This window comes from Bubalus kerabau, chromosome 16 (assembly GCF_029407905.1).
Source record: "Bubalus kerabau isolate K-KA32 ecotype Philippines breed swamp buffalo chromosome 16, PCC_UOA_SB_1v2, whole genome shotgun sequence".
Classification (NCBI taxonomy): Eukaryota; Metazoa; Chordata; class Mammalia; order Artiodactyla; family Bovidae; genus Bubalus; species Bubalus kerabau.
Genome location: NC_073639.1, coordinates 15,458,874 through 15,471,160, shown reverse-complemented (window position 1 = coordinate 15,471,160; position 12,287 = coordinate 15,458,874). Strand labels below are relative to the sequence as shown.

Here is a 12,287-nt window from a genome sequence, read left to right as displayed (position 1 = left end):
TGGTGTCATGGTTACTACTTGTATTGGTAACCATTAGTAAGTAGCTCTAACATTTGTTGAATATGTGAATGAATAGAAGAATGAATAAAGAAAGAAAGAAAACAATTAATAAATCCTCCAATACAAACATATTCACAGATTTTAAAAAATCAGAAATTGTTGATTCATGGGTATTGAGATCCAGGTTTGCTAGATGAAAAAGTTCTGGAGACCAGAACTGTTGTTACACAACAGTGAGAATACACTTAATACTACTGAACTCACTCACAAATAGTTAGGATGGTAAATTCTATTATGTGTTTTTTACTGCAATAAATTAAAAAATATACCAAGTTTTAAAAATCAGAAATAAAATGTATAGAAAAGTTCAGAATATGTCTATGGTAGCTATCTGAAACTCAATGAGGCCACTCTTAAACTTTCATCAGGGTAGCCCTGGCTTCTTCAGCTTTTATTTTCCTATATTATTTGTTACTTCTTTCTTGAATTCTTTTTTTTTGGAGTCCATAATTGAAAGTTCCATTATTTGATTTCTCATAGTTGGAGAATTTGGTGGTTCCAATTATAAAGACAAAATAAGACAGACAACATCTGAGGGATATACTTACAGTAGAGAACAAGAAAGTGCTAAATTACACTTTAGTGTATAATTTTGGGGAATTTTTACAGTTGAAAGTAAAGCAATTCTTGGTTTGCATAGGGCAGTGGCTGCCAACACAGGCTCTGGAGCCAGCTGAGCCAGCACGAGCCCCAGCACTAATAAGCTCAATTTCTTTGTGCCACAGTTTCCTCGTCTTCAAAACAAAGGTAATCATTTTTTAAAAGCTTAAAAAAACAATTTACCTCATTTATGAAATGAGAATAATCATTTTAAAAAGCTTATGCAAAGATTTTACTTTGAATTTTACTTAAGCAAGAATTTATTCCATTTTTACAAACTGGAAAACTAAACTTTACTTTTAACAATAGGCTCTAGAGTTTTAACAACTCCTCAGTTACAGAAAGTAATAACTCTTCCATTCATAATTCTATAAACGCCTATGTATGATCCCCACATTCAAAAAATAACCACTGTGAACACTTGGTAGGTACATAACACATACCAAATATAATTATATTTTACCTTGTGTTTGGATCTTATTTTCTCTTTAATGTACCATGAGCATTTTCTTAAACTGATATATATTTTGAGATTTCCTGGTGGCTCAGATGGTAAGAACCTGCCTGCAATGCGGGAGACCCAGGTTCGATTCCTGGGTTGGGAAGATCCCCAGGAGAAGGAAATGGCAGCATTCCAGTATTCCTGCCTAGAGAATGCCATGGACAGAGGAGCCTGGTGGGCTACTGTTCATGAGGCTGCAGGGGTTGCAAAGAATCAGACATGACTGTGCAACTAACATTTTCACATTCACTTTTTCATACAATTTAGAATAAAATCCAAAGTCCTCAGCTTGGCCTACAAGCTGCCATGTGATCCCAACCTCCTGGTTTAAACTTGGCTCCTCTTCTTTGATCCCCCACCTTGCTCACTGAGTTCCAGACAGTGCTGAGCCTTCATTTGCACTCCCTGCATCCTCTCTCTAAAACTTCTTCCTCCAGGTTTTTACAAGGCTCACTCCCTCACCTTCTTCATGCCTCATCTTCTAAAAGGTGATCACTGTATACAAAGTAGCAACTGCTATCTATTCCTTTGCCTTATTTTTCATCACAGCATTTACCACTACTTCATATGTTACAATAGTTAGGAATGGTTAAGGCCTGTTTTTCCCAGTAGAATCTTAGTGTCCCAAAGGAAATATTTTGTAGATCAGCCCTGGGATTTCTTTGGAAGGAATGATGCTAAAGCTGAAACTCCAGTACTTTGGCCACCTCATGCAAAGAGTTGACTCATTGGAAAAGACTCTGATGCTGGGAGGGATTGTGGGCAGGAGGAGAAGGGGACGACAGGATGAGATGGCTGGATGGCATAAATGATTCGATGGACGTGAGTCTGAGTGAACTCCAGGAGTTGGTGATGGACAAGGAGGCCTGGCGTGCTGCGATTCATGGGGTCGAAAAGAGTCGGACACAACTGAGCGACTGAACTGATCTGATCTGATCTGATCTTGCTAGTTGTTTTATCTCTAGACATTAGGTCCTAAACAAATACTTGCTAAATGAATTAATTTGGCTCTAATTTGTAATTTCATGACTGCAGAGAACTCGGTTGTAAAGGTATTGCTTAATGTTGCTAATCTTTTGCTTTGAGATATCATAAATTGTACTGTAAGAGACTTCTATAGTGGTATAATGGTTAAGACTCCATGCTCCCAAGGCAGGGGGCACCAGTTCAAGCGCTGGTTGGGGAACTGACTTCCCACATGCCACAGGTGAAGCCAAAAAAAAAAACAATGTTTTTTTTTTTTTTTTTGCTATGGATATGCTCAAATATATTCTTTTAAATACTCTTGGATTGTTCCTTCAAGGTGGAATGAATGCAGCAGCTTCCTAACCATTCCCCCTTCCTCTTGCCATGGGGTGTCTCACAGTGAGACTCCTATCACACTCCCTTCCTTAGACTGAAGGGACAGAAGCCCAAACTCTGAACCCAAACCTTTCCATACACACTCAGTCCCCGTTACTGCTCAGAAATATACTTGCCACTTTAACCAAGTTGCTGCACCTATCATTTTCTCTAATTTTGCTTTGGTCTATGTAGTTCCGCCTTACAGAATATATTCCTGTTTCTTTACCTGCATAAATTACACCCGTCTTTCATGTCCCCCACAAGTCTCTTCTTTTTTTTTTTCTTTTTTGACATCTTACCTTTTTTTTGGCCTCTGTGTGTACCATGTGGGATCTAGTTCTCTGACCAGGGATCGAGCCTGTGCCCCCTTGCATTTGGAACCTGGCGTCTTAGCCACTGGACCACTGGTGAAGTCTTCCCCACACCAGTTCCTTCTGGCTCCACCTTGCCCTCCTTGAATCTAGTACCCATGATCTCTCACTTTGAATTGTTCTGCTCTTCTTCATACCTATCACCCAGGAGAGCCCTTGACCACCAGACGTTCCAGTACCTACCATGCTGCAGAATACAACGTGCAATTTCCTGAGGCATGAAAGCCTTTTTTCCCCTCCTTTCTCAAAGTCCTAGGCAGTTCTAGCCATAAAATAGCAAATATTTTCTAACTTAACCCTATTGCCAAAAACTCTCATGGAAATGAGAGTGCTCTGAGGGGAGAAATAGAATTATTTTTGATCAAATATTTTCAACTTCCCATATATTTGGTTTGTAAATGATCTAACCACTATTCTTCCACAAATAACTTTAATTCTTTTTTTTTAATTTTAATTTTTTTTTATTTTTTAACTTTGCAATATTGTACTGGTTTTGCCATATATCAACATGAATCCACCACAGGTATACACGTGTTCCCCATCCTGAACCCTCCTCCCTCCTCCCTCCCTGTACCATCCCTCTGGGTCGTCCCAGTGCAGCAGCCCCAAGCATCCAGTATGGTGCATCGAACCTGGACTGGCGACTCATTTCATATATGATATTATACATGTTTCAATGCCATTCTCCCAAATCATCTCACCCTCTCCCTCTCCCACAGAGTCCAAAAGACTGTTCTATACATCAGTGTCTCTTTTGCTGTCTCGTATACAGGGTTATTGTTACCATCTTTCTAAATTCCATATATATGCGTTAGTATACTGTATTGGTGTTTTTCTTTCTGGCTTACTTCACTCTGTATAATAGACTCCAGTTTCATCTACCTCATTAGAACTGATTCAACTTTAATTCTTAAATTTCTACTCACAATCTTCATTAAACCACCATAAGAAATATGTTTCTGATGAATTTGTGGTTTTGTCTCAGGCTTTGGCTTGCCTTAATATAATATTAAGCATGACATTATTTATAAAGAAATATTTCCTCCAGAAATTATGATAAAACCACAAGTGGTATCTGGGTTATAGAGGTTGTATATATGGGATTTGGCATGTTAGGAAAATCACTATGTGTGCCTTTCCTCTTTCCCATTTTCAAGCATGAGAAATCAAGTTAAAATGAATGAAAAGATCTATACGAAAGGAAAAATAATTCGAAATGGTGCAATGCGGAGGAAAGATGTAGGTGGAAAACTGGGAAGAAGTTTTCTCTCTGTGATGACGCTGCTGGGAACTCTAGGCTGAGTGCTCAGCTGGGGTACGAGTGTAGCAATACAGAGGGTGAGTCCAAAGTCACATCCCTTTGCTTTTTAATCTCAATAACTTACATTCTTCCCAGGTGGCACAGTGGTAAAGAACCCACCTGCCAAGGCAGGAGACTCAAGAGGCTCAATTCAATTCCTAGATCAGGAAGATCCCCTGGATGAGGAAATGGCAACCAACTCCAGTATTCTTGCCTGGAGTATCCCATGGACAGAGGAGCCTGGCAGGCTACAGCCCATGGGGTAGCAAAGAGTTGGACAAGACCGAGCACACAGCACACACAACTTACATTCTTAACACCAAGCCTTGGGTCTTTTTCTCCACCCCTACATGCTTTCTGGTTGCCTGGACTCAAGAGCCTCCAAAGCCCCTAGGGCAGCCTGGCAAAGGGCTACTCACCATCCTCCTCGAAGAGCAGCCCCATGTGTCCATGCGCCTCGGCTTCCTTCTTCCCACCGTCAATTTTGATGACTTGAGCAATCTTAAAACATCGTTCATAGAAGTGGTTTCTAACCCACTTGTCTTCAGAATTATTGAAGTAACAGGCCAGAGCGTACAAGTTATTATAGACCTCTTCAAAGTATTCTTCAAAGAGAGAAAAACATCAGAAAATGCATTATAAAAGTGTCTCAAGGCACATCTCTTCAAATGGCAAACCAATATAGTGACATTTAGTTTCTATTTTTCTTTAAAAGCATGATTAACTATTTAAAAACTGGAAATGTAAAAATTAATGTGTTTTAACTATTAAACTAGTTATATTAATTAAAGGATGTACACTTGAGAAAAACTACAACAAAAAAATCTTTTGGAGCGCTTAGACTGATATACTCTTTGGTTGAAATAGTAGTCTTTATATAAGACAAAAAAACAGAATGGTGTCTGCTAGCAATGGGCTGAGCTCTTTAGGAATAAATGAGTATATGGTATCAGCAAGTACTTATCCACTAAAGATTTGAAAAGTATTTAGAGATTCCAGAGGAAGCAACGTTTCCTAACCATGGCAAAAAGATAAAAGGAAGAAAGCAGATGAAATCTAAAAATATAAAAGTATTTTCACCCAATAGAAAAAGCATGCAGCTTATAGATAGATACAATGATGATCACTGTATGTTCCATACACTTTACAACACCATTTCTGACAGTACAAGTTACTAGCAAAGTTAAGAAACAGTAGATTTCTAGCATTATCTTGTCTATGAGTGTCTTCTTCTGCTGAAAATGTGTTAATACTAGTTATCCCTCTCACTCAGAAAGTTACTAGTTTATAGTTTCTGGTCTTACGTTTAGATCTTTAATCCAGTTTGAGTTTATTTTTGTGTATGGTGTTAGAAAGTGCTCTAGTTTCATTCTTTTACAAGTGGTTGACCAGTTTTCCCAGCACCACTTGTTAAAGAGATTGTCTTTAATCCATTGTATATTCTTGCCTCCTTTGTCAAAGATAAGGTGTCCAAATGTGCGTGGATTTATCTCTGGGCTTTCTATTTTGTTCCATTGATATATATTTCTGTCTTTGTGCCAGTACCATACTGTCTTGATGACTGTGGCTTTATAGTAGAGCCTGAGGTCAGGTAGGTTGATTCCTCCAGTTCCATTCTTCTTTCTCAAGATAGCTTTGGCTATTCGAGGTTTCTAATGAGGTGGATGAAACTGGAGCCTATTATACAGAGTGAAGTAAGCCAGAAAGAAAAACACCAATACAGTATACTAACGCATATATATGGAATTTAGAAAGATGGTAACAATAACCCTGTATACGAGACAGCAAAAGAGACACTGATGTATAGAACAGTCTTTTGGACTCTGTGGGAGAGGGAGAGGGTGGGATGATTTGCAAGAATGGCACTGAAATACATATAATATCATATATGGAATGAGTCACCAGTCCAGGTTCAATGCACAATACTGGATGCTTGGGGCTGGTGCACTGGGACGACCCAGAGGGATGGTATGGGGAGGGAGGAGGGAGGAGGGTTCAGGATGGGCAACACATGTATACCTGTGGCGGATTCATTTCGATGTTTGGCAAAACCAATACAATATTGTAAAGTTTAAAAATAAAATAAAATTTAAAAAAAAGAAAGTTACTAGTTTATTAGATGTCAGTTTATTAAATCCCCTTTTCCCCCTAAAGTGGCAAATATCTGACCTATTTGTACACAAAAAACTATACTGATGAACTGTGAATCAGTCTTACAAACTTCACTGCAAAGTCATAAACTTAAACAAGATGTTTATGCTAAATTGTGCTTCTCTCTTGTAGATTTCATTCTATTGGTGGACATGAAAAAATACATAATCTTTGCATTTCTTTGCATTTGTGCTAAAAATACAGTCATAAATAAATGGTAAGCTATGGATTACCCTTCCAAGGGCTTTTTACAGCAATCACTATCTGTTGGAATTCAGTTCAGTTCTGTTCAGTTCAGTCGCTCAGTCATGTCTGACTCTTTGCGACCCCATGAATCGCAGCACGCCAGGCCTCCCTGTCCATCACCAACTTCCGGAGTTCACCCAGAGTCACGGCCATCGAGTCAGTGATGCCATCCAGCCATCTCATCCTCTGTCGTCCCCTTCTCTTCCCGCCCCCAATCCCTCCCAGCATCAGAGTCTTTTCCAATGAGTCAACCCTTCGCATGAGGTGGCCAAAGTAGTGGAGTTTCAGCTTTAGCATCATTCCTTCCCAAGAAATCCCAGGGCTGATCTCCTTCAGAATGGACTGGTTGGATCTCCTTGCAGTCCAAGGGACTCTCAAGAGTCTTCTCCAACACCACAGTTCAAAAGCATCAATTCTCCGGCACTCAGCTTTCTTCACAGTCCAACTCTCACATCCATACATGACCACTGGAAAAACCATAGCCTTGACTATACCTTTGTTGGCAAAGTAATGTCTCTGCTTTTCAATATGCTATCTAGGTTGGTCATAACTTTCCTTCCAAGGAGTAAGCATCTTTTAATTTCATGGCTGCAGTCACCATCTGTAGTGATTTTGAAATTAAGTGATATTAATTGCTCACTACTATCAGAAGAGTCAATCTATATATGCCTGAAAGAATTATAATTATGAAAAGCATTTATATATTGCCCATTGGTGGAGAAGGCAATGGCAACTCACTCCAGTACTCTTGCCTGGAAAATCCCATGGACGGAGGAGCCTGGTGGGCTGCAGTCCATGGGGTAGCTAGGAGGCAGACACGACAGAGTGACTTCACTTAGACTTTTCACTTTCATGCATTGGAGAAGGAAATGGCAACCCACTCCAGTGTTCTTGCCTGGAGAATCCCAGGGATGGGGGAGCCTGGTGGGCTGCTGTCTCTGGAGTCATACAGAGTCGGACACGACTGAAGTGACTTAGCAGCATTGCCCATTGGTACTTCTATAAGATTAAAGTCAAAAGGCTCAGAAAAAATTTACAATAGGCTGATTACAACAAAAATTAACTTTTGAAAACTGTACAGTCACTCCAATGTTTCCAAAGAAATTTAAGACCTACGTAATGTCAGCTTTTACACACTGTGTGTGTGCTGTGCTGTGTTCAGTTGCTCAGTTGTGTCCAACTCTTTGCAAACCCATGCAGCCTGCCAGGCTCCTCTGTCCATGGAAATTTTCCAGGTAAGAATACTGGAAAGTGTAAGTGAAAGTCGCTCAGTCATGTCCAACTCTTTGCAACCCCTTGGACTATACAGTCCATGGAATTCTCCAGGCCAGAATAATGGAGTGGGTAGCCTTTCCCTTCTCCAGGGGATTTTTCCAACCCAAGGATCAAACCCAGGTCTCCCACATTGCAGGTGGATTCTTTACCAGCTGAGCCACAAGGGAAGCCCAAGAATACTAAAGTGGGTTGCCATTTCCTCCTCCAGATCTTCTTGACCCAGGGATCTAATCCACGTCTCTTGTGTCTCTTACATCGGTGGGTGGATTCTTTATCACTATGCCCCCCCGGGAAATCGCTGCTTCATAATTCCATAGGAAATTAAGATTTATCTCAAAGTAAGTTTTAGAACTAAAAATTAAAGTTAAAATACATTCTCCCTATTCCCCAGTTTTTAAGGAACTGGAGATTCTGCAGAGACTTTCTGCCTTTAAGGTTATTCACAATAAGCAATAGCTTAGGTGAAAAGTAGGGGGTAAAACCCTGAGCAATTTACTTAAAACAAATACTCTCATTTCAGAACTGGCTTCTTTTGTGCTTTATCTTTCCATTCTGGACCCGTGCCTAATATGAATAGAGCATTAAAATCTATTTTGTAATATTTTATATTCTTTCTCATATATAGTGATTGAAAGTGAAAGTGAAGTCACTCAGTTGTGTCCAACTCTTTGTGACCCCATGGATTGTAGCTTGCCAGGCTCCTCCACCCATGGGATTTTCCAGGCAAGAATACTGGAGTGGATTTCCATTTCCTTCTCCAGAGGATCTTCCCGACCCAGGGATCGAACGCTCGTCTTCCGCACCGCAGGCAGACTCTTTACCATCTGAACCACCAGGGAAACCCACATACATAGTGATTAGAGAGCTGCTATTTTTAAAACCTGTAAATAAAACATTTCATATCTTCCATTTTAAAAAGTCATACAAAGAACTTTAAAAAAATATATATGCAAACCTAAAATAATTTTCCATTTTTCAGTAATTAAGCTTTAATAGAAAATTATTTCCAACATTTGATAAAGTTTTTGGTTTTGTTTAGAAGCTATTTAGATTACATATTTAAAGACTACTTGTCAGCTAAGCTATTCTATGGAAAAATTGAAAGTTTTGAACATTTGAATAATCCAAATACATGGTTTATACCCTTTATATTCTAAGCAGCCGTTTCTCCTTGCTTGCACAACATTTCCTCAAATTGTCAGCAGCTATATTAATAAGATGAAAATCAATTTTATTGTTGATTTATTCTTTAGACCGATATTCACTGTGCTACCTTAAAAGGAGATCTCATGATGAAATAAATTTGGAAAATGCTCCTACTAATTTCTCTCTTTCAGTGAAACACACAGCACATTAATATGTCAAAGGCTCTGATAAGTCCTGCAACAAACCAACCTGCTTAATGTATATGTTAATTCACATGGTTGTTTCTCAAACTTATTTCACCAGACACTCACTTTTGTTTTTCTTTACATAAACTGTATAAACATCCAGTGGGACTCTGCTTGAGTAAAACATACTTTGGGTATCTTAAATAAATGTTATTAGAGAAAAAAATTGCTGCTTAACCCTTGACAATAATTTAAAGTCAAGTGTAAATAATGTTTGAATTATCTATTGATTCGGTTACCCATTACCATTATTGCCATCTCTTCCTCAGCCCCATGGGGCACCAGGCCCTAATCATGTTACAGATGGTACAGAGATGACTCACATTGGGTCATATAAGAATGATATCAGGGACAAAGAAATACTTTGTAACAAATGGAAAATAATCCAAAAAGAATGATTGGCTTCCTTTAAACACTTCTTTGCTATAAAACAGAAAGTGATATTTTGAAAAGTAATTTAAATAACTCTAGGTTTCTGCTTTGTGAGTCTCAAGAGACAGAACTGACCCGAGATGACTATTGTTAGTGCCATAGCTTTGATTAAATGAACTTCATTGTGACCCTAGAGTGATGGTCTTTCCAATGAGAAGCAATGAGAATACTCAGAGATACGACGCTGCTTCAAGATAATTGTCTCAGATTTCACAACCATATGGGGTGAAATCATCCAGGAACAGATTTCTGTATTCTGGATTAAGTGTGTGGTATACATGGGTTTTAAGATTTAGAATTAATTCAAGTTAATAAGAGTTTCTGTACATATTCCCTGCACTACTTTCTAGGACATTCTTAAATCACAGTTTTTCTCCTATAAAGTTCATGTGTTAAATGTGAAAAAATTATGCATTTCTATTTAAAGAAGCATATAAATGTTTACTTGTCCTTCAACTGATGTATTTCCAATAATGTTTTTTTTTTGCAATAATTTTAACTTTTTGTATTTTAACCAGGCAAAAGCCACAGCATTTTGAAGTCAATAACTCTACAGAAGAGTTGTTCTGAGCAAGAAGTAATTTTATTCCATTTATCAAATAGAACCTTAGTTACTATGAACATGTGACAAAGTACTCAGTAATAAAAATATTTTACTACTTGTACATGTGTATAAGACACTGGCTATTATGAAGCTTGGACTTTTTAAATTTGGGGGATTGGAGAATCATTTTAATTTATATATAATATAGTTACTTTTTCAAATAAAGTATTATAAAGTAAAAGTTTTCTACCTTCAAATAGATTATTTAGCATTCTAGTTTCTTTATAATTATGAAATGCTTTATAAGTTTCTTTTATGATACTTTATGACTACTGATGTATTTGGCCTAAATTTATGCTATTATGCTACTAAAATGAATGCTCTATTTAAAATGTTTTGTGAATCAAATTAATTAAACTTGAAAAAAATGACTTATGAACAAATTTTATGTTGATCAATTCTATTTTCAGTGTAAATATCACCTCAGAATTTGGGGCCGACCTAGAAAATAAGTTTTTTTACAATAGCATTTTAAAATTTAAAACAGTTAATTTCTTGAGAACTTATATGTAAATCACATTTTAAAATTCACCAAAGGACTCTTTTCAAAGTCAATTCTGTAGTTAAATATTTTCATTATACAAAGAATCACCTCTTATCTACACATACACACAAGCACACACAAGTTCACTTATGTATTGTCCTGAACAACGAAATGAGACATTTTCATGGTGGAGCTTAAAGCTTCTCTCTTTTGGAGTCCAATGGTATTTTCACACAAAAAAAGTCAAAGAAGAAGGCAATTGAGAATACCAAATGTATATGCCAAGTTTGGGGATTTCCTTTCTTTGATTGTAAAAAATGACCAATTCTGGACATGTAACTAAGAAATACTTATGACAATGACATCACTATAACTGTAGTAGAGAGCAAAATATTTCCTTTAATACTTGAAACATATTGACCTTCTGGAAAAATTTACAATATCAAAAAAGGAATTAATGAGAGATGATGTGATGGAAGATAAAAAATTAATAATTTTATTTTTATTCATAATTGTGGATTACAGACTTATCCTGTCTCCTCACAATTCACTAATAAAAATTGTCTGATAGAAATCTTAAGCATAGAACTTAAGGATAAAACCTTCAAATTCCATTCTATAAATACTAGAAAATATGTTTAACTGGCAAATTACAATACTCTGCAAAGGGCTCCTCAGTGAAAGTCAATATTCAGATTATGTATAAAGAAAAAAAAACTATATAAAGATGTATAATTACTGATACCAAAGGTTTTAATACGTTGGGAAGCCCTGGAGATGTTACTAGGTGCTGTTTACTGTCTACCCAGGCTTAGAGTGACATCACCAGGATGGCCATGTGTCTGGGCCCTCTTGTGAGTCAGCATTCTCTACCGTCCATTCCATGAAGATGCTTAGTTGACTAGGCTGAATTGTGCTGAGGTGTCCTAATGTCTTAAATTCACATATGAAGCAACTGGGAACTTGCCCTCAGGTGCTCCCTGTTCTGGTTTTGGCGGTGCTGCTTCCCCAAACCCCTCCACATACCTTTCCTTTCAGCTGTCTCAGCCCTGGTCAGGTAGTAGTAGAAGTGATCCAGCTTGTCGGGCTGCTCTTCCAGGGGTCTCTGTGCCCAGGAGAGGGATCGGACCCTCGCAGCCTCCCTCAGGGCATCCCACTTCTCTGTCAGAGCAAAGAACTCAGTAAAGGACTTATGATAACCATCCCGCAGCATCTCCACACAGACGTTCTTCGTGTATGAGTTCCGGTAACTGGGAATAAGAATCAGAACACTGAACTCGTTATTTTAATCCTTCAAATCTTTTGATTTTTTTGATCCTATAATAATTAAAGGTTGGATCATGCTGCCTTTTTTTTTTCCCTCAGTGAAAGGGCTGAAAGCTATCTTGACCTCAAACACTTATAATTGAACAACTCCAGTTTAATGAAAGATGCCAAGAGCTATCTAAATATATTTAGGGAAATTACATTATAAATATATCAGTTCCAGAGCTGAGCTCCCTTTGATAAGGACAAATAAGCTAGTTG

At 37.9% G+C, this 12,287-nt stretch overlaps 1 protein-coding gene across 1 annotated transcript in view; it reads right to left on the bottom strand.

Annotated features, from left to right (window-relative positions):
- Positions 1 to 12,287, bottom strand: part of TTC29 (tetratricopeptide repeat domain 29) — a 341,387-nt gene that overhangs the window by 288,884 nt on the left and 40,216 nt on the right. The window contains exons 5-6 of the mRNA XM_055549984.1: positions 11,787 to 12,010; positions 4,597 to 4,782 (exon numbers count right to left, since the gene is read on the bottom strand). Of these exons, the coding sequence (XP_055405959.1) occupies positions 4,597 to 4,782; positions 11,787 to 12,010 (410 nt within the window). The remainder of the gene's footprint in view (positions 1 to 4,596; positions 4,783 to 11,786; positions 12,011 to 12,287) is intronic.